A 19902-nucleotide genomic window follows, 5' to 3' on the forward strand; every position below is an offset into this window, starting at 1 on the left:
GTTTCAGGCGATGGCAAATTATCACTTCCTCGGCGATTCGAATGTATACGCTAAGATAGATACATCCATATCGCCTCGGAAGTGATAGTTTGTCCAATCACCTTCACCAACGGTAATTATTTGCTTACTAGTGCGTTTTGACCTTCAGAAGAGTTAATTCGTCCCTGTTTTCACGAAGTGACGGTAGTGAGGAAAATCGCATACATTTTCACTTTTGATTTTTTTGCATTTTTGGACATCATTCACTAACATCTTCAACCTCACAAAATTTCAGATCATAATAATGTCTAATTATGTCGCTATGACGATGACGTAAACAAGAAAATGCATAGCAAAAGGATTTTCTGTTTTCACGAAGTGACGGCCAAGTACGCGCTTAACAGCCGTCAATTCGTGAAAACATCGTTTGCTCTTTTCCTGCTTTTAATATTTTCACGAAGTGACGGTAGTGAAAATTTCGCAGTTTGGAACAGTCACAGACCATGGAAAGGTGAGTTTTTAAACTTTTTTTTAGGGTAAATTAATGTGGTACGCTCTTTTGATTCATTCTGATTCTTTGTAAGCCAAAAATATGTCCATGAGCACAGAAATGTGTGAAAAATACACCGCCGTTCCACATTTCGCCCCATATACTTATTTTCATGTAAGTGAATAAAGGAGTGAAGTATCATGTGATCCAAAACTAAAAAGATCAACTTAGACTTAACAAATATGCATCTAGACTAAATAACTTAAGTGGAGAGTCTTTCTTATTTTGCTCCACACCAAATATTAATGCTATAAGGTTCTTTTTATATCTGCTTAAGTTATACATTTGAACAAAGTTTTACAGAAAGTTAGAGAGTAGATCATCTAGACTCTAAATATACACATCCCCGAGCGAAGCTCGGGGATGTACCCCGCTTGCTCCAAAAAGCCGCTGAGCCCCCTACACATTTGCCGACGACACGAATATCTATTCTATCATAACCTTTATCACCTTGGGAGTGTGTTCTGGGTGTTCGGTATTACATGAGCTTCATGCAGCTCTATTTATTTTTAAATAAAAATGTTAAAAACTCACCTAATCCTGCCTTTTTATCAGTAAAGTCCTTCACACAGCGAACAAAGTTGTGTGCAGTCCTATGGGGCTCGATCTCATGTAATCGCTGTATATGAACCGGAAGGTAATCGCAACTCTGTGAAGGTCAAGTCACGTGACGAGATCGCCCGAGTAGCACGCGCGGAAGCAACTGCTGTAGCAGACGACGCGACGTCTATACTGTGTGCAATGTAAATTTATAGCGTAATCGCCCAGATTCATTCATGATTCAGGCAGAAATTATTCAGCGTACGTAGAAACTGCCATGGAAACGAGAATGCTCAAAGAAGTTGTGGATGATGTGCTCGGAAGTACTTTTGTACTGAAACAAAAACAGGAGTCCATGCTCATAAGCGCTGCCAAAGGAAATCACACCATGGGGATCCTTCCCACTGGATACGGAAAAAGTTTGATTTATGCCCTCCACGCACCACTTTTGAACAAAGTAGGCATATTGTGTTTTTAAATGTAGCTGTCGTTTTTTTTATTGTCTTAATATTTTTTGTTAATCAGCTTTCTTGAATGGAACATGCAACAGAAAACAAGCGCCGTTTAATATGATTTTGTATAAGTTAATATTAAGGCATTGCCGTATATATACAAACTAGGGGTATGTTTGACCTTTTTTTTTTTTTTTTTTTTTTTTGCCAGTGTTTCATGATTTTTTTAGAGGGGGACAAAATATCAAATGTCCCCCCTCCTATATACGATTTGAGGTTTAACTTGTATTTTTAAGATTATATGCGACTTTTTGGTGTTTTAGTCGATGTGAGACCTTTCATTTTTCTTGTCAGTTTGTTTTGGAGTCGTTTGTTGGTTTTTACCTACCTCTCCACCTCACTTATTTATTTTTTGAAGAAAAAAAAATCACCAACAAGTTGAACAACAAGGTTTTTGTTAGTTTGTTCGTTTGCTTGTCGGAGAGGTGGGTCTCTTGCACGTATCCTGATGGAATAAGGCTCTGTCATGGGTGTAAAGGGGTGTAAAGTAAACTCTCATTTTGTGTTGTTGTAGTTGTTTTTTGGGGGAGGCCGTTCTCAAGGCCATCGTTTTGATCTTCTTTGCCGCTCCTTAGCCCCCCCCCCCCTCCGTTTTGGAATTGGTAGCGGCACACCCCCGTCAAAATAACAGTCCCCCCCCCCCCCCCCCGGGGGGAGTTATACAACCTCCACAATCTTTTCCAAATGTGTCATAAGTATATGCACGCCACGGGTTAGGTGCTCCCGACCCACTCATTTTACATGAATGCAAAAAGGAATGAGACGATCGAGATTCATTCATGCTGGTCTAATTTCAGATCATTATTTTATTTGCATGCATACAGTATACATTCATCGGATAGCGGGCCTTAAAAAGTCCGTCTGATCATGCAATGAGATACCAGGCCCAAATAAGGAACGGAACGGCATACTTCCCATAATTATGTGGATGCAAGACCAGCCAAAAAAAACAAAAAACAAAAACAAATACAAAAAAACAAACAATAACACACATAAATGAATGAAAATAAAATATAAAATTAAGGTTTCAAAATTAGGCAGAGCTGCTGGAAAATGTACTGGTTTTGTCCCAATCACAATCGGTCTTAAAATGATCACTTAAAGATATAATAATAATCAATAAAATAAGATTGGTGGGACCAGCCCCCCCCCCCCCCTCCCCATTCCCATCCTGCAGCATAGTGAATATGATTATATTTAACCAAAAAGAAAATTGAAGAAACTAATAACATTCATATTCACTGTCTAAAATATATAACTAACAAACACAGTTATATAGTTACCTTTACAAATGTATGATAAACTAAAACCTGTGCATGCATTAATCTTCTTCTTTTTTTTTTTTTTTACAGCTGAATCCACAGAAAACACACATAACCCTCGTAGTAAGTCCGCTTAAAAGTCTAATGCTGGACCAGGTGCGCAGATGGAAGAATCTTGGCATCAGAACTGCGGCCATTCTTGGCCATTCAGGTCATGACATGGACAGGGAGACTGAAAACGGTAATTCAAACAGCAACGAGAGATTTTACACGTTGTGGGTCATACAGCGGATTATACCAGGTGTCCCAGAAATAAAGTGGAACGAAGATTTTTCAGTATGCTTGCCTTAATTCAAAAGCTACATATTTGGTTTTACATTATTGGATAAATCATTTTCTACCAAAGACCAAAGAGAATGATGCCAAGATTGTTGTAAATGGTTCAGTAATTTTGATTCTATGCCCGTTTCTTTTAATACAATCATTTTCAAATTTCGCATGCTTTTAGCGACCAATATATAGGAGTACTTGTGTCGGGAATGGCGTGTAACATGCGTCCGTTTTCCGATTTCAGTTTTTCTTTTGTTTGCATGCATCAATGGGCTCCCCCCGAACATTCGAAATTTGAAAATGACTTTATTTAAAGAAACGACATGAATCAACACTACTCAATCAAATTCAAAGATCTAATTAGTATCATTCTCCTCGGTAGAAAATTCTTTACCCAAATGATGCAATAAAATTATACATTAAGGATCGTCATCACTTGTATAGGTAGGGCGTAATAGCATTACCATAATTTACATCACAACAAATAGTGCTTCTTCTTGCCACAGTTATGGTTAAATATATGGTAATAGTGTATAACATTATTATTATTGAAGTGATAATGCAAAACATCAAATCCGATGTACAATAAAATAGATAGACGACATACACTGTAAAAACTGGGGTGTTAAAATTGACACCAGTCGGTTTTAGTAGAGGACTACACCTTCAGGTATTAAAATTACTACCTTAGAGTTTGGACATAACACCAAAAATGTTAGAATAACACCATTGGGTGTTGAATTAACACCACAGATGTAAAACGCATGGCGTTGTCCTCTATGTACACCCGATATCAATATAGTTCTTGTTGTATCTGTTGATAAGAAATACAAGTGGAATAGATGTGGGATGTGATTATTTCACGTGTTTATATACAGAATGCACTCGATAGAATTTGACATGAATGCATCGATCACAACGTTCCTGTTATTTCTTCATTTATTAAACAGACCTGATGAATGGAGGGACAGACCTCGTTTTTACTTCCCCGGAGGCCATCCTGTCCCCTAAGTGGTGGCAATGGGTGCGGAAGTTTCAAAACAGGATTTCGTTGCTGGTGCTAGATGAGGTTCACTGCTTTACAAAATGGCATGTTCTTGAAAATTATTTATATATTTCAAGCCATTATCATACAAAATACATGTCTTTTAAAAGCTTATCACTTTTGTTTCTGCTAATCATGTGATTACATGGGCCCATTCAAGATAGCTCTGCATTATGAAGCTGCGTGAAAGTCTTAAACAGCAAGCGAGTTTGCAAAATGCGCCTTCAAAATGTGACATATTCATATAAGACAAAATAGGTATTTCCTCTTCATCGTTTACATAATGAAGGCCTATACATATACTCTGCACCAATGTCATTTTCATAAATATTAACAAGGAGCTACGTTTTCTGAGCTCAGTTTACTTCACTCATGCACAGTGGGATGTGCACTTTCACATGAAGACACTAATTATAAACCATAATTACACATTATCAAATTCACAACATTCACTGATAGGTAAATAGGTCAAACGAGTCAATTTTACCAATCATTTGTGTTCATCTTACAGGGGTCTTACATTCAGGGAGGAGTACCTCCGGACCACATCTTTGACATCCAGGCTGGCATGCCCTATAATGCTTCTTACAGCCACGGCAACAAACAGAATGGTCACAGAAATACTTCAAAACCTGAATCTCCGCAGGGAAGAAGTAGAAATATTCGCCGCTATTCCCAACAGGTTGGTTATACCTTATCATCATAAGCAGTTAATGTGAATGATCATTATTAATGATTTCTTCAAGTCAATTGATCATGATCATAGTATACATACATAGTATCTACTACTGAACTTCTCTTCCCTTATTGTAATAATAATTATGTGAGAAATCTTAAAGGAAAATGAAAATCAGACAGCAAAAACAAAATAAGAATACAGCCCTGCAGGGTTGCGACTAGGAACATTTATAAATAATAAATATGGTTAAGAGTGATCAGGGGTATATCAAAGATTTTAATAGGGACAGGGTTCAACAGGGGGCGGAAGGAGAACTTGCGCGCTCGCAAATCTACATTCTGCATGATACAAAATATCAGTAAAATGCAGTCAATATCTTTATGTATTTATTTATGCATTTATTAACATTAGATTATTATTATTTTTATTGTTGTTATTATTATTATTATTATTATTTTTTAATTATCATTATTATGATGTCGATGACTATTATTGTTGTTACTTTCATTGTTATTATTCTCTTTCATTTAATTTATTTATTTGTTATATTTTGTTTTGTTTGTTAGGAATTCAAACATGAGTCCGGTATCAGGGTATTAGCCAATCAAAATCGCGAATTTCGAGACTTATGTTTGAGTTGCTGAATTGGGTTTGATATCAGCTTTTATACCACAGGGTCCAGGGTTTCATAATTACTCGGATAGGCCCTTTTGAATATCATAAATGAATCATAAGGGAATTGACAGAACTTTAAATCGGACAGAAACCTGTGTAATACTCGTTATCAGTTGAGGCACATTAATTGTCTACAGCAGAGAGTCATAATGTCATAAACTATTAGGCTACATACGGACATTTAATGAAATCTTGTGTGTAAGGAGACTTTTAAGGAATATATGAATAGCTCTGTGGATATGACTGAGTTCATGTACCTTTAATTGTTCTATCCACAGACCAAACATTCATCTATCAGTGGTTCCGGTGAAGGACAAGTTTGAAGCCATTGGATGGTACTTGGATGAATTAAAGGAGAAGGGTGTCGATGCTGCAAAAACCATCATTTATGCACGGTAAATAAATTTTAAAACGCAATTTTCATTTTTCTTACGGAATTAAGTTTTATGAAGGTTTTCATTTTCAATTAACTAGTATGTCAAAACTTTAGGCGAATCTTTATGACAGCGATGCGTTCATTCTTACGTTTAACGTTTTGCAATATAAAGAATTATGTTCACATTATAAGGGGTCAATTTCATAAGGAGTTACGGTTAATCGTTACTTTGCTCAATAAACGGTTTTCCGTTCAGTTACAATTTATATCACTTTCACTATTGTTGACTGGATCTTAAAAGAGGCACACGTGGATTAGCTTCAATATCCTTAATAATGTCACTAAGTATTGTTCTTTCAGACAAATCGACCACGTTGCTGAACTCTACACATGGCTCAACGAAAGCCTCGCCGAGTCCGCCCATGCTCCAGGACCAGGGCAGTCTTGCAGTGTGGAAAGTAGACTGATCGAAATGTACCACGCATCAACGGACTCAAAGAGTCAGGAACGAATATGTCGTAACTTTTCCACCGAAGGTTCTAAGCTGCGCTGCGTTGTAGCAACAATAGCATTCGGTTTGGGTGTCGACATCGCCGACATTGATCAGGTTATCCACTGGGGATGCCCTAGTGATGTCCTCTGCTATTGGCAAGAAACAGGCCGATGCGCGAGGGATGGAAGACCCGGAAAAGCCATTATGTATCTGCCACCCTTTTCAGTCAACAAGAGATGGGTTGATGAAGACATGAGGGACCTTGTCCAATCATCCCGCTGCATCCGGAAATCGGTGTTGAACACGCTCTTCGTGCATGGCATGGAAAAGGACAATGTACAGGTGATGTCATGCTGCTCAGTTTGCGACAGTGCTAAGTAATACGGGACCCATAGCATGTATCCATTTCTATGAGTCAGTGCACAATTTAACACTGCGACGCTGTGCATCCATTCTCGTAGAAAGTGCTTTCAGCTTTTTACCAAGGTTCTTTGGATTTCGCAACACCTCTTTATGGTCGAACCCTTCAAAGCCTTTGTGTTGTCTGAAGGGCAAGTATTCAAACAGTCCAAATCCATCGTTCTCATCCACAAACAATGCAACATCTTGTTTGTATACATCCTCTGCTTTCTTCCTAGTTGGCGTCTTCATGGAGACGATCCCGGCATCACTGAACATGATATCCAGGTACCTACCAAATGGTCCTGACATCTTGGCACATCTCTGCGCGTGTTTCTCAGTCACATTTCCATGAGCGAAGTCGATCATACCTGCAAAAATTGATACAGAAAAAAAAACAGTTAAAATATAATTGTTGAGAAGATCAAATCAACCTTGATTTATAATTGCATATCACGTCACCTACGCACAACGCAAAATGCGTCAAACATTGCAACTGACATACCCTTGTAGTCCATGTTAATGTGCTCAGTACCAAGGTCCATCCCTATGTTTCCTCCGGGCTTGCCAGTGACATTGATGACTCTGTTCCAGATCAAATTGTTCCTGATGTCAGAAGGAGCAAATCCACCGATACCTGATGCCATGAAAAAACAATTTGCGAAATCTAAAACCAACATTTCACCAACATGACCAAGGAAATACTTTCTACTTTTCAAACCCCTCGTTCGAGGATCATTTCATGATGTTCAAAGGATCGCATGGGCACCATCCCTTTAACGTTAACTAGCTAGGTCACTATTAGTTTGAATGCACATGCCATCATTATGACCGTTCATCAGTATACACTTTATTAATTGTGTGTTTGCCAGCGTCCTTCTTTCGGCAAATGGCACAAATCTCCTATCTCTTAAACAATGCTTAATCTGTTTATCCCCAAACTCACAATATGCACATCCTGGAGGATTCGTTGTCTAGTACACCTAATCACAAATGAAACGGACGTATTCTATGTGCATTTCAAGTGGAAGTGGGTCTAAAAGATGATGTGATGATGTGGCACACAGAATATATTTTTGGCACATAATAATAAGTTTATCGTGAGTGTCATGAAGTCTTGTCCTGTCAGTTATTCTCGCATCGAGTCAAATGAATATCTTATCAATGTAAAATCTTATAAGTCTTCAAATTCCAGACTCACATGCTAAAAAGTAGTGGGCATTGATGAGGTACTTTGGGTGTCTCTTTGACCAGAAAGTTATGAGATCGATTTTCCAGTCTTCAACCATGACTGGTCCATTTCCAGCCCGAACTGCTGCTCTCCTGGCTAGATGTCGCAATCCTTCCAGAACGAGAGCTCTACTGTGGTTCAGCACATGGTCGTCGTTTTGAGAATCAAGGGCGCATTCTTCACTGCAATACCACTTCTCTGCGAAGATATATATATGGAATGCATTGGAACTAATGGATTTGTGAAAATTTGTTCCCTCTTCTTATTCTAAGGTACGGTTAGGGCTAATAAGATGCTTGTATAATTTATGATCGAACCTCATCAACTAGACTTTTGACATCCATGGAAAAAATGGGAATATGGAATATATAGTCCACGAATAGAGTTTTGGCTTGCATATCGCAGATTCTGGTAGAGTTTTATCCAGATAGGGACACCAAACGTTGCAGGATTAGTTCTATTTAGTGGGTTATCCAAACTTGCTAAAATGTTAATATTTGAAATTGTGTATTTATAATATTCCTGAAACCTTGTAACTATGAACAATTACAATATTCTTACCGGGTAAGAGATCAGTCAACTGAAGACCAATGCATCTGTGGTGATACCATTCATGACCCCTGCAGTTTCCTTTCAATGCGCACTGCGCCATGTTTGTGTTGCCCTCTGGATCGACTTTCCGCTGGCACACACAGTAGATGTAACTCGGACCACTCTCACAGTCGGCGCTGCAATACCAGTCTTTCTCTTTGTCTGGAGCAGCTGTCAACCCAACACAACTAAGGTGAAACCAAGCCTTGTGACATGTTGAACTGCAACACAGCACCATGTCGTCATTCTTTTCTGTATTAATTATTTTAAAAGGTTGGAAAAACATGTATCAGTCTTGTCGAATACAACTCAATTTTCTTTCAACAGAAGTTAGAGAAAACATTATTAAATTCATCCCCTAACTGATAGAGTGATATGTGTTTGAAGGATATCTTCTTTTTCTTCTATTGTCCACTTTTAAAATGCAACGCCCGTCTCCAAAACGAATTTGGGAGGTTTAAAATGCAGTTTAAGATAATTATGTTAGTAATGGCTTTGGAAAAAAATCGATATAGTGTACAATTCAGCTTGTAACTTATTTACCATTAGGTATGGCATTAATTGTCACTTGATTTTGGAAGCTTTTATCATATAATGAAACGGGAGCATATTCAGTTAAAAGTGCAAAAGAATAGATACTGGTACTGATGGACATGCCTACCAGATTTGCAGAGGCAATAGCCTAGTGCATCATCTGTTCCTTCAGAGGCCTCATTCTTGTATGCTTCTGCAGCTACTTGAACTGATGACTTATCGGGCTCCTGGTATATGTAGTCCACAACTTGTTGTGCCACACTCTTTACCCATTGGAGTTGTTCCTCTGTCGTTCCTTTAGCAGGGAAACTATCAGGGATGTCGTTTAGGGATGACGTTCCACAGAACTTCAATGCACAAAGGAGAGTGTACGCCTCGGTCACGAACTGCATAAATTATAAAAATGATTATTATAATGTGACTTTTAAGTTATGCTGGGATCATTCTTAAACTATCAAAACATCGTAACCCCCCCCCCCCCCTTTCTCCTTTTACTGACATTTCCATCATCATTTTTGTCAGTATAAGCTTTAATCTTGAATAATTGTCGCCATTCCAATCCACATTTTGAAACGTCTTTCTCCAATTTCAGTTACTTGAGGGAAATTCATCAACACCCCTCCCCCCTTCACATGAACACAAGCAAAAGCAACAAACGCACACACACACACACACACACACGCACACACACATACACACACTCACACAAATACGGCTTACCTCGTACATATCCCAGACATGCTGAACATTTTGCATCACGTCTTTTTTGAAGGAATGGTGATTGAAGTCGCATTTCAGTTGTGCAAGTGTTCCTCGTGCAGAAATACTTTGACCTCTGAAGAACACATTGTTCGAGTCCTATTATAAAGATTGGCAATATATCTGAATAACGTGATTTATGACATATTTTTCAATGATATCATTTACAAGCGATCATTTCAGTTTCTGGCTCTGACTTTGCAATTTACACGTCCTGTTTTGATTAATCGACAAATGAAGAGAATTTGACACCTAACCCTATCTTTTTATTGAACTGCAATATAATTTTTCCTAATCGACATTGTCATTCACGTTTTGAGACACAGAGCATAAAAGGTCATATAAGACGGTGAAAACTCTTTTATTTGATCAATTGTAATTTGCCAACACGTATTTACTGTGGTCCATGTAGGCATTATTTTAACAAGACCGTGGGAGGGGGGGGGGGCATGACGCCCATGCTATTAACCCTCCAATTAAGATGATAACATGACTTTTAGACTCGAATATCATCTCACTTAAGAATTATATTGGGCTGCACCAGTGAGAATGTTCTTCCTTTCAAACTGACCTGCAATAGGAGGATCTCCTTGTGGAACTCCTGAGGTGTTGCAAAGAATGCGTCGAGTCTGTCCTCCCATCGTTCCCCGTTACTTCGCGCTCTCTGGGCGTGTAATATGCGTTCGATTGTCAGCCCGTCGCCACTGACGAGGGTCTGTGTTGGTGTTCCTTCGGTAACAGGCACATAGGTCTGGAGGCGCTCCAGGACTGAAATTGTCCCCTGCGTGGTACTAGGATTGGCGTTCACAACTCCAATTGTTACCTGTATTATAGGTAATTATTATCTGAATGTCAACATCTATTTTTCTTTGATAATATAATCTGAACTTATAGCAGTATGCCCACTATTTTCCTGGTTTCTCTCAGTATGAAGGTAGTTTAAAGTTATACTTCTAATCATTAGATATTACATTATCAACGCGAAGTGAACATTTAATTTGTCAAGTTGGTACTGGATAAACAACTAAGGCATACAATTTGAAGTACTCAAATCGGGCACTATAATTCAGATTCAAGTTAAAACAAACAAATTAAAAAAAGACTGTGAGTTGTATATTGAATAAGGCCTCTATAGCTGCACCCCTGGTCAAATTCTCACCATTTCAGACTTCTTAGCCATGGCAGCTGTTTGTGCGTGTTCTTGTGTGATGGGAAGGTCAGGAGATAAGCTCTCTAAAAAGCCCATATGCCTCCCCATGATGTTCGATACCACATCTACTAAGCGCATTCGCTGGCGGTTGAAGACTTCCGGTGAGGGCAAGAAGCTAAACGGGTCTAAGTCCTCTGCATCGCTCACTGTCGAGGATGACGAAGAAGCTGGCACCCTGTCCCTTGCCGCGTAGCACATCGTCTGAAGGAGGAATTTGTTGCTATGTGTTCTGCCTTGATGTTTTGCTTCACATCCCTTCTGCACGTTGTCAATACAGAGTCCAAATGTAGGAGGACCGGTAATGAACTTTAGCTTCCGACGTATTGTCATGCTCGGCGCTTCCTGATCAATTTAGGGAGAGAGGGATTTCGTATTATCCACATGTCAATTCATTTCAGCATAATATTAATTGAGAAGGAAACACCGATTTTTTTTTTTAGTGTTTTCGTGTTATCTAGAGTAAAAAAAAAGTCATACATTGCTACAAGAGGAAGCGGTCATTTCCTCAAACTATATCTCGATACTGCCAAGTTCTTACTAAGGGGACGAGCTGTGGGAATAAAGAGCTTTATAGATTTTAATACGAACAACTTTCAGAAAAAAGAACATAGTAGACGACTAGTATGGATGTACATAATTTTGTTAATTACTGTGAATATTCAAAATGGTGTATGACTCAAGTACACCCTATATTTCTTCACCTCAATTGTACACTTCCACTCTTTAAGTTGTTGGTCATGATTTTCCGCCATTCTATCGACATGGAACCTGACGCGCTCTGCTCCCATGGTGATGCCACTGTGATTGAGCGTCCGGAAGACTTTCTGGGACACTCCTTGGCGCCACAGTTCTATTCCCATGGTCGCCTGGACAAATTGGAAGCTGCGTGGCGAGTGGGTGTATAATGCCATGGCTAGTATAATTCCCATTCTGCGGTCGATGATTTCCTTTGCCTCTTTATCGGATAGTCCCCTTTTAATGGATAAGAAAAATAAGATCGTTTACGTTATTATCTTTCTTATAAGAAGCGTATAAAGTACTTTTCACCGCAAATTATTGCTTGGGAAACAGAATTTGGTTGTTGTACCCTCCCCCCCCCCCAAAAAAAAAAAGTCCAATAACATGACACACAAAACCTCGGACTGCCAATTAAGGCTATCAGATTCGAAATATTAATTCAGTTGTTGAGTTCCTCTAACTTCTCCCGTCTCTATCTTAATGCCACAAAATCATATATTTACATAATTACGTATTGTGCGACACTAAATTGTCCTTTTGCATGTGTTTAGTTTATCTGTGTAATGTTAATTTATAATTTCTTATGTGAAGGAAAGCGCCCACAATCTCTCTTACTTTTCAATGACCCCGCTTTATCCCCCAAAGTACATAACTATGATCAGTGTGAAATGTATTCAGGTTATCACTTATCAGTACTACATGTTGTACCTCCGAGAGCCTTTCTTTCCTTTTGTTCTTCCTCTCTTGGCCCCTTTGACCGAAGGCATCATTGCCGAGATGCAACTGATTGAGAGTGGCATAATCTTCTCGGTGTCCTCTACAAGATCCTCCCAGCTGAATTCTGCGACATTTCCAATTGTCACTGGCTGGCTCAAGGCGCTTCCGGATCGCTTAATGGCTTTCACCTGATAAATACAATCAATCATACTTTAAATTGACTAAAGACATGCGAATACCACGTCGTTATTGTAGTTAAATTGTAAAGCATATGTTTGGTTTCTAATTTAGTCAAATAGTTAAATAACGTAGAAATTGAAACGTTTTCCCGACTCATGACTTGCCTGAAAATCGTTAATTTCATAAAATAATATCGTCTCGCTCTAGAAGCGTAGAAGGAAAATTGTTCAACCAAAATCGATGATACTGGTATCAATTTCTTTAGAATTACATATACACTAATCCATAAAGGCATAGACCGTGCCCCCACCCTCTAGCCTATAATAAAATTTCTTACTTCTTCCCGGATCATCTCTTGCGTGACCTGTAACAGTGCCTTCTTTGCTGCTGGATAATTCCCACATAATTGTCTGAATGCGAGGCGATATTGCGAATTTTCGACACTCGCTACAGCCCTCTCCTTTGCAGTGGTTGGTCTCGAACCAGATTCAGGAAAGAGAGACGGAAGCTCATCGTTGAGTTCAATGCTCATTGATGGTTCTGCGTCTAGAAGAGATGATGATGGCGATGATGGCGGAAGGTTTGTCTGCACGTGAGCATCTACTTGATCATTTGGTGACGATATACATCTTTCTCCTTCTGCGAATTCACCGTCACCTTTGAGTTGAGGAAGAGAAGCTTTAATAATAGTTTATTTTTCTGTGAGACATACGATGTGCTCAAGCTAATCTTGATGAATACGAATACTCCCGTGTCAAAACTTCATTGTGGAATATTTCGATATTGCTTATAAAGTGTTTAATGTTCATGTAATTATTAAGAAACAAGAAAAAAAAAGAGAAATGTATGTTGCATGCAGTTTTACTTCTCAATCCTGAACGGTTATGTATTTGGATGTATGTTACAGTGTTGCTTATCAATCCTGAACGGGAATGTACTTGGATCTAAAACTTTGTGAGCCCTAGAGTTATTTGACGAGATAAATTTTGCGCAGATGGCAACTTGCAAATGTGTAACACTTATTTGAGTAACTTTCCATTCCATTAACCGTTCTTCCGGGGAAAGAGATGCTACAGAAATAATGAATCGGGAGAAATATAATTCAGATTATTTGGGCCGGTATAATTATAGAGACCCCTCTATAAGATATATACCTATCGTTTTGCACATTTTGAACGAATTATATTTTTGCGAACCAGATTCAGGAAAGAGGAACGGGTTTTGCAGAGGTGGTTATAGAAAGAAAATACCTGGCCTCAGTATTTCTCGCGAGGGCGTGTAATCATGGTCATGTTGCACAAGAAGACATGATTCATGCGGAGTGTCCTGCGCTTCCTCCACGGATCCGTTAGGTCTTGGTGCATGGAGGTCAGGCGTCGGAAAATGCGCGGGTCGCTTTGCAGCTGGAGTTGAAAGTCCAGGTGATGAATGTTCTGGCAAAAGTGGAGAAATGAAATCATAAATGAATAAATGAATGAGAAACGGAACACGGACCATATCCTTAATTAGTTAAAAACTTCAAAATATTTTTAAAGATTATATGTTATGTTTCAAATAGCATAACATCAAATGATTTAATGTTTGGGGGTTTAAAAATTCAGAATTTTGATGCAACCCCCCCCCCCCCCCCTTCAAAAAAAGGCTCTTGCTCTCTCACTCGCCAGCACGCAGTATTCCCGATAGAGGGGCTGTAAACATGTAAGCCTCATGCTAGATATTTGTGGTACATGAGCATTCTTTTCTTTTTCTTCTTAACTTTCATATAAATTTGTTATATTAATACCTTCACAAATTCGTTGCAGGTACAAAAATGTAAAATAGAAGGACAGGTTTCGTAATTGCATAAGAATTTTCTGATTCGGTAACCCAATATAAAAAGTAATTCCCTGTTTCCTATGCAGAAGTACGTGAAATATCGGCTCGCTCGATGCGCTCGCTAGCACTATTAGGCTTTTTGGACAGGGTGAGTTCTCGGTTTGTGTTTATAAATCTTTATTCATAAGGCAATGCACCCGCCTCCTCATAATATAAAAAATATCCGATTTGAATTTATAAACCAACTTAAAGAATGCCTTATCTTTTACTCAGAAATATACAAATTTTATGCTCTCTCGTTGCACTCGCTCGCAATGATTTCAGACCCCTATAGTCTGTTCAGTATTCGGTTTGTCTGTATATGTCGTTATTTTAAAGACCAACCGCCCAATCATAAAACTTTGACAATGGGGATACACTTTGATTATTCAGGAAATAAATTTGAAGTATTCTATATACTGCGTAGGGTATGTTCATTTTTTTTTCAGTGTCCCTACCGTGGGAACGGGACACCTCTTCCCTCCATTTCCATCCTCCCCCACCCCCCCCCCCCCTCCCACTCAGCCGCTTCAATCGCTCCCTCGCCCCGATATTGACCATGGGCAAATCATGAACACGGATCAATGAACATGGATTAATAAGATATCGAGTAGAATATTAAATAATTTTAGATTAATTTTTCTGAAATTGTCTCACAATAACACTGCACTTCAACATTATTCTTTCCGACACTGTTTCGTATGATCATCATAGCCCTAGCCAACTCAATTTATCCCCCCCCCCCAAACAAAAACAAAAACAAACACAAAAAATCATAATTGAGGCGTGATGCTCGTTGCCCATCACCTGTGCACCATTTCCTTAGAACAATTAAAATCCTAAAATTTTTCCAGCATAAGAAATTTAGGTAAATATATTAAAGTAGGCCTACATGATTTGGACCCTGTTTGAAATTATTATCTTTGTTTGGTTGTTTGTCAGAATAAAAACTAAGCATGGGTTTGGAAGAGTGGTGTACTGATGAAAGGGTCCAATTAAATTTAGCTGTATATAGTGCCATACTAGAATTCATGGGGGAGGGGTGGTCGAGAGCAAAATAGACATTAATAATCGGATCATGTTTTGAGGAGATGCCGGATTTGGGCAGATCTGGATTCCTACCATATTCCTCCGACTCTTCATGTACTCGTTGAGGACTTTGTCCAGGGGATCCGGCTTGATGCAGCGTCCGTCGGGCGGTCCTTTTCCTACTCTGTACTGGCCTTGTTTGACTGACGAGGAACCTGTAGCACCGTCTACAAATAAAAACATTCAGTTCATAAAACGAAGGTGGCTTCCTAAAAATAGCCGTGAATGTTCTTGGCGAGGTGGTTGTTTTGACTTGATGACGATAAAAGCCTTTGTTTTTTGGTGTAAAATTTTGTTTACAATTGATGCAAGAAGAAATAGTTCCCTCCATTTTAGCCTGCAGCAGACGACAAGCTTTCCGTAACACATTGAACGCACACGTGCTCGCACTTCCGGTTGCGCATGCGCAATACGTATGTTTCGTGAAGCTACTATTTTGGAATTTTAGTGCGATCACCAAGGACCAAGTTTTAGGTTAATTTGTTGCATTAAATCAGTAAAACCTCACTATCAGATATCAAGAAAGATGACAATGGATGCGCACAGCAACGTGGCATAGCCAAATGTGAGTATAGTTCCAAAATAATTAATTGCGTTAATTTAAAATGTTTTTTTTTAAATGTAGAAATTCTAGAATTGGCCGTTCACTGTACTGGCGGTATGGGAGGAGGTCAGACGCCGTGCTACGCACGGCGTCTGGTCAGGCTATCTAGACTCTAGAGACTAGAGTTTTACTTTTATTTTTTCAGTAATTTACTATTTAGCTAATTATAAATTTGATTTAGAGCCTAGAACTCTAGTTACTCTAGATCATCATTTTATAATTATCAGTTTATGTCAGCCACTACTCATCAATCTAGAATCTAGAGGTGAGTAGATCAGGATCTCGACAAGACAGACCTTTCTTGTAAGGCGCGCGTGCCTGGGGTTTAAGAAATTTCAGGGCTCCAAGCCCAAGGGCAACATCAACATGGCCAAGGGCAAAGGGAGTTATGAAAATTATCATCGTGCTGAGCTGAGATGACCTGGGATGTAGCCCCTCCTGGTTAACTGTTAGTGTTAGGGAATTCAATGATTTGCCTTTCAAGCAAAGAAGGACATGGATGAACATTTAATTAAAAATTGAAAATTAGATATGGTCCTGCCCTGAAAATGAATAAATGGCACCATCCAAAAAAGGAATACTTTTTTTTTTAGACTGAAGTAATCATGAGTAGTCTACCTTTTGGGGAACAATGTCTACATGTTTAGCTGAGTTTCTCTCGTTATCTGTACTCTGTGTCTGTTATATTCAAAGGCAGCACTTTACTTTAGTACCCTTGGTCCCTCACCCTATACAAAAATTATTTTAAACAATTGTTCTTGATACCAGCAAATGTTGCCCAACTCCACTTCGTGTTTTAATGAATTTTCCAAGAAAGCACCATACCTGATGATGTACATGTCTCACTACCTACACTTCAGTGGTAATGAAATTATGATGATGTTTTTGCTTTCACTTAGTTTCAGATGCAGTAGATACAATTTGCACTTATATGAAGGAAGCACTGGGAAAGTACATCTACTTTTCAAGAATGCCACAGGCCAGACACAAATCCAGGTGAGAATAGTTTCATGATCTGTTCAAGAAAATCACACTTTAGCAGCAAAGTACTAAAGCACACTCACTGCTTATGTGCATAGGGGTAGTTGTTGTTTGGTAGGGGCAATTGGAAAATTCTATTTTGGGGTAATAGGGGCAATTGAAAACTTCTGTTTGGGGTCAGTTATGCCTATTAATTAATTTGATGTACAAAAGATAATATTGGATTCATTTCCTTACCTCTGCTTGCAAAAAAATGAAAGAAAATAACTTGTAATTATTTCTTTCATTCTACAAAATTAGATTGGATACAGGGACCGACATGCTGGTAAGATGGGTCCTTGATAATTCACTGAACACAGAGCTACAGATGTGACTCGGCATAGTGACCTAAGAGTGGGAGCGGTATGGAACCGTTGAAGCAATTCACCGAACACTGTTGAAGCAATTCACCGAACACAGTCAGAGCTGCATGTGTGACTTGGCATGGTGACCCTTAAAGTCTCCTGACGGCTCCGATTGCGATTCTGATGATGACCCATTGTCTATGCTTGTGAGCGAGTCAAAAGGTATCTTTTTTCCTTCTTGATTGTTTCCCAATAGTTAAAATTTAAGATATTCTTAATTGTTTTTAATGCTTAGGTCTCTTAGTTAAGGGAATGAGTGGTCATATCGAGGTCAGCATTAATTTTTTTTAAATCCTTATGAAAAAATTCCAATACTAAGGTGATACCACATAAAGTATTTAATTTATTAAGAGACTCGCTAAAATTGGGTACCAAAACTACACATAATAATTTTGCCCAATCATAATGCACTGTAAAGTTTCCCTTTCATAATTGAAATTCTGATAATGATTTTTTATTGATTTTGACTTGGACTTTTTTTTATTATGATTTTTCTTTCTCTTATTTCCTTTTACTTTCAAGCAGTCTAGATCAAGGATCTTCTCTGCTTCAACCACTATCGCTTGGATGACATTATGTGTGAAGAAACTTGAAGGACTTGTGTTAAAGGGCATGCTTGAGAAACTAGAATCAATTACATTGATCGTTTTGGCAATGCTTCAATGTTTCAATACCTCAACCTCAATCAATTTGATTTTAAACATTTTGAATATCATAAATAAAGCAAACTCCACTCATAATTGTAATTGTGTGTACTAGTAATTACAATGAAATGGATTGATTATAAAATCAATGAATTGATTTAAAGCAAACTGGTAACATTTTCCATGAGTTCTGAAACAATTAACTGAATGGTCGTACAGGTGTCAGTTTTCTGTTACAGTATTGTAATGAACTCCTGCAAACATAAATCTTTAATATTCAAATGTATAGCTCAGAACTGCTATTTATCAGGTATACCTACCTCGATCAGTAATGCATATTAGAGTTTCGATTCCAGTTCCATGAATCCTCATATTGTACCTTTGTATTGAAGAATTTTTTTATCCTTTTTCTTTAAATGTTTGTATTCACAGGGGTTGATGCCTTCATTAGAACATGAATATAAGTTACATTTCAACAATTGGTTTTTCTCTCAAAACACAATGTTACTAGTTCACATTTAATGTTTTGATTTATTACTTCTATAGTCATTCTCATCATAATTGTATATGGTACTTCAAACTATCCTATAATGATCATACAATATAATGTTGCTGTTTTGAATTGTATCTGTTTGATGAGAAATGAAATTGTTTAGTCAAATTGATATTTCCATGTTTATCATGCATTGTTTAGCTGATAATAGTTTAGTCAGAGATTACGTGTTTACCTGGGTGAAGACAACCTTTAAGCATTGGTAAACTTTGTAGCGTTTGAGACTGTGTACTAAATTTCATTGAAATACCTTAGAAAGAGATTGTGTAAACTGACTTGGTTCTGATACTCTACTCACAAGATATTTATGAAAAACAGTGATGAACAAAAAAGTAACGATGATGATTATATTAGTCATTTTTCCCATTGAAAAACTTCATGATACATGTAGTACATGTTTGTCGAGCATTTTGTATGTCACATGTGGCATTTACTCGCTACGATTGCTGAATAAACATGATAACCAAGTCGTATATAAAGAATTAGATGAAGACATTTTAGCATATTTACAAGTACTGTATAATGAATGAAATAACCTTCGTATTCCGTGGATGTATGTAACTGATGAGTCTTTTCCACAAAACCCTAAATGTACATTTTAAAATGCAATACAGTATTGATGATAATTGATGATGATATGTTTGGTATGAATTATTTAATATTTTTGAATTTATGCTCCATTTTCCACTTGCTGTTCTGGTTCCAAATGTTTGAATTAAAACTGCTCAGTCAAAATTCATTTTCTGTGTTTATATTGCAGAGTTGAGTAGTTAACTACAGATTATGGTCAATTATCAATACTTAATCTTTTTCCTTCATTCAAAAATATTTCTTAACATATTTGCTTTATTTCTTATCTGAAAAAATATATTTAGCTAGGCCCCTCTCTAAAATTTTAGAAATTCCTCATAGTAATAGAGTAGCAAAAGCCCTGATATCACTCGCATGAATTTCAACAAGAAATGGCAGAATT

General features: G+C 38.0%; 2 protein-coding genes and 1 long non-coding RNA gene across 4 annotated transcripts; 2 read left to right on the top strand and 1 right to left on the bottom strand.

Moving 5' to 3' along the window:
* The first annotated feature begins 249 nt into the window (after positions 1-249).
* On the top strand, positions 250-19668 carry LOC115919261. 2 transcript variants are annotated; one of them, XR_004061770.1, is made up of 4 exons: positions 250-490; positions 17247-17343; positions 17629-17894; positions 18258-19668. It is a non-coding gene; the product is annotated as an uncharacterized LOC115919261 (long non-coding RNA). The 2 variants fall into 2 exon arrangements; XR_004061769.1 differs by lacking the exon at positions 250-490 and having other exon boundaries at positions 17175-17343.
* On the top strand, positions 860-7954 carry LOC762568 (probable Werner syndrome ATP-dependent helicase homolog 1). Its single transcript, XM_001198247.4, has 6 exons — positions 860-1526; positions 2934-3084; positions 4124-4262; positions 4730-4900; positions 5851-5967; positions 6309-7954. Exons 1-6 carry the CDS (start codon positions 1347-1349, stop codon positions 6820-6822), a joined length of 1272 nt encoding a protein of 423 aa, XP_001198247.2. The 5' UTR covers positions 860-1346; the 3' UTR covers positions 6823-7954.
* On the bottom strand, positions 2358-16446 carry LOC105436514. Its single transcript, XM_030972615.1, has 13 exons — positions 15777-16446; positions 14051-14233; positions 13138-13457; positions 12612-12808; positions 11867-12137; positions 11115-11507; positions 10527-10778; positions 9917-10054; positions 9324-9582; positions 8633-8914; positions 8042-8269; positions 7346-7477; positions 2358-7211 (listed from the first exon to the last, which is right to left on the bottom strand). The coding sequence occupies exons 1-13, from the start codon at positions 16072-16074 to the stop codon at positions 6850-6852; spliced, it is 3315 nt and encodes a 1104-aa protein (XP_030828475.1). The 5' UTR covers positions 16075-16446; the 3' UTR covers positions 2358-6849.
* Positions 19669-19902: the final 234 nt, after the last annotated feature.

Source organism: Strongylocentrotus purpuratus, unplaced genomic scaffold (assembly GCF_000002235.5).
Source record: "Strongylocentrotus purpuratus isolate Spur 01 unplaced genomic scaffold, Spur_5.0 spur5_scaffold_6, whole genome shotgun sequence".
Classification (NCBI taxonomy): Eukaryota; Metazoa; Echinodermata; class Echinoidea; order Camarodonta; family Strongylocentrotidae; genus Strongylocentrotus; species Strongylocentrotus purpuratus.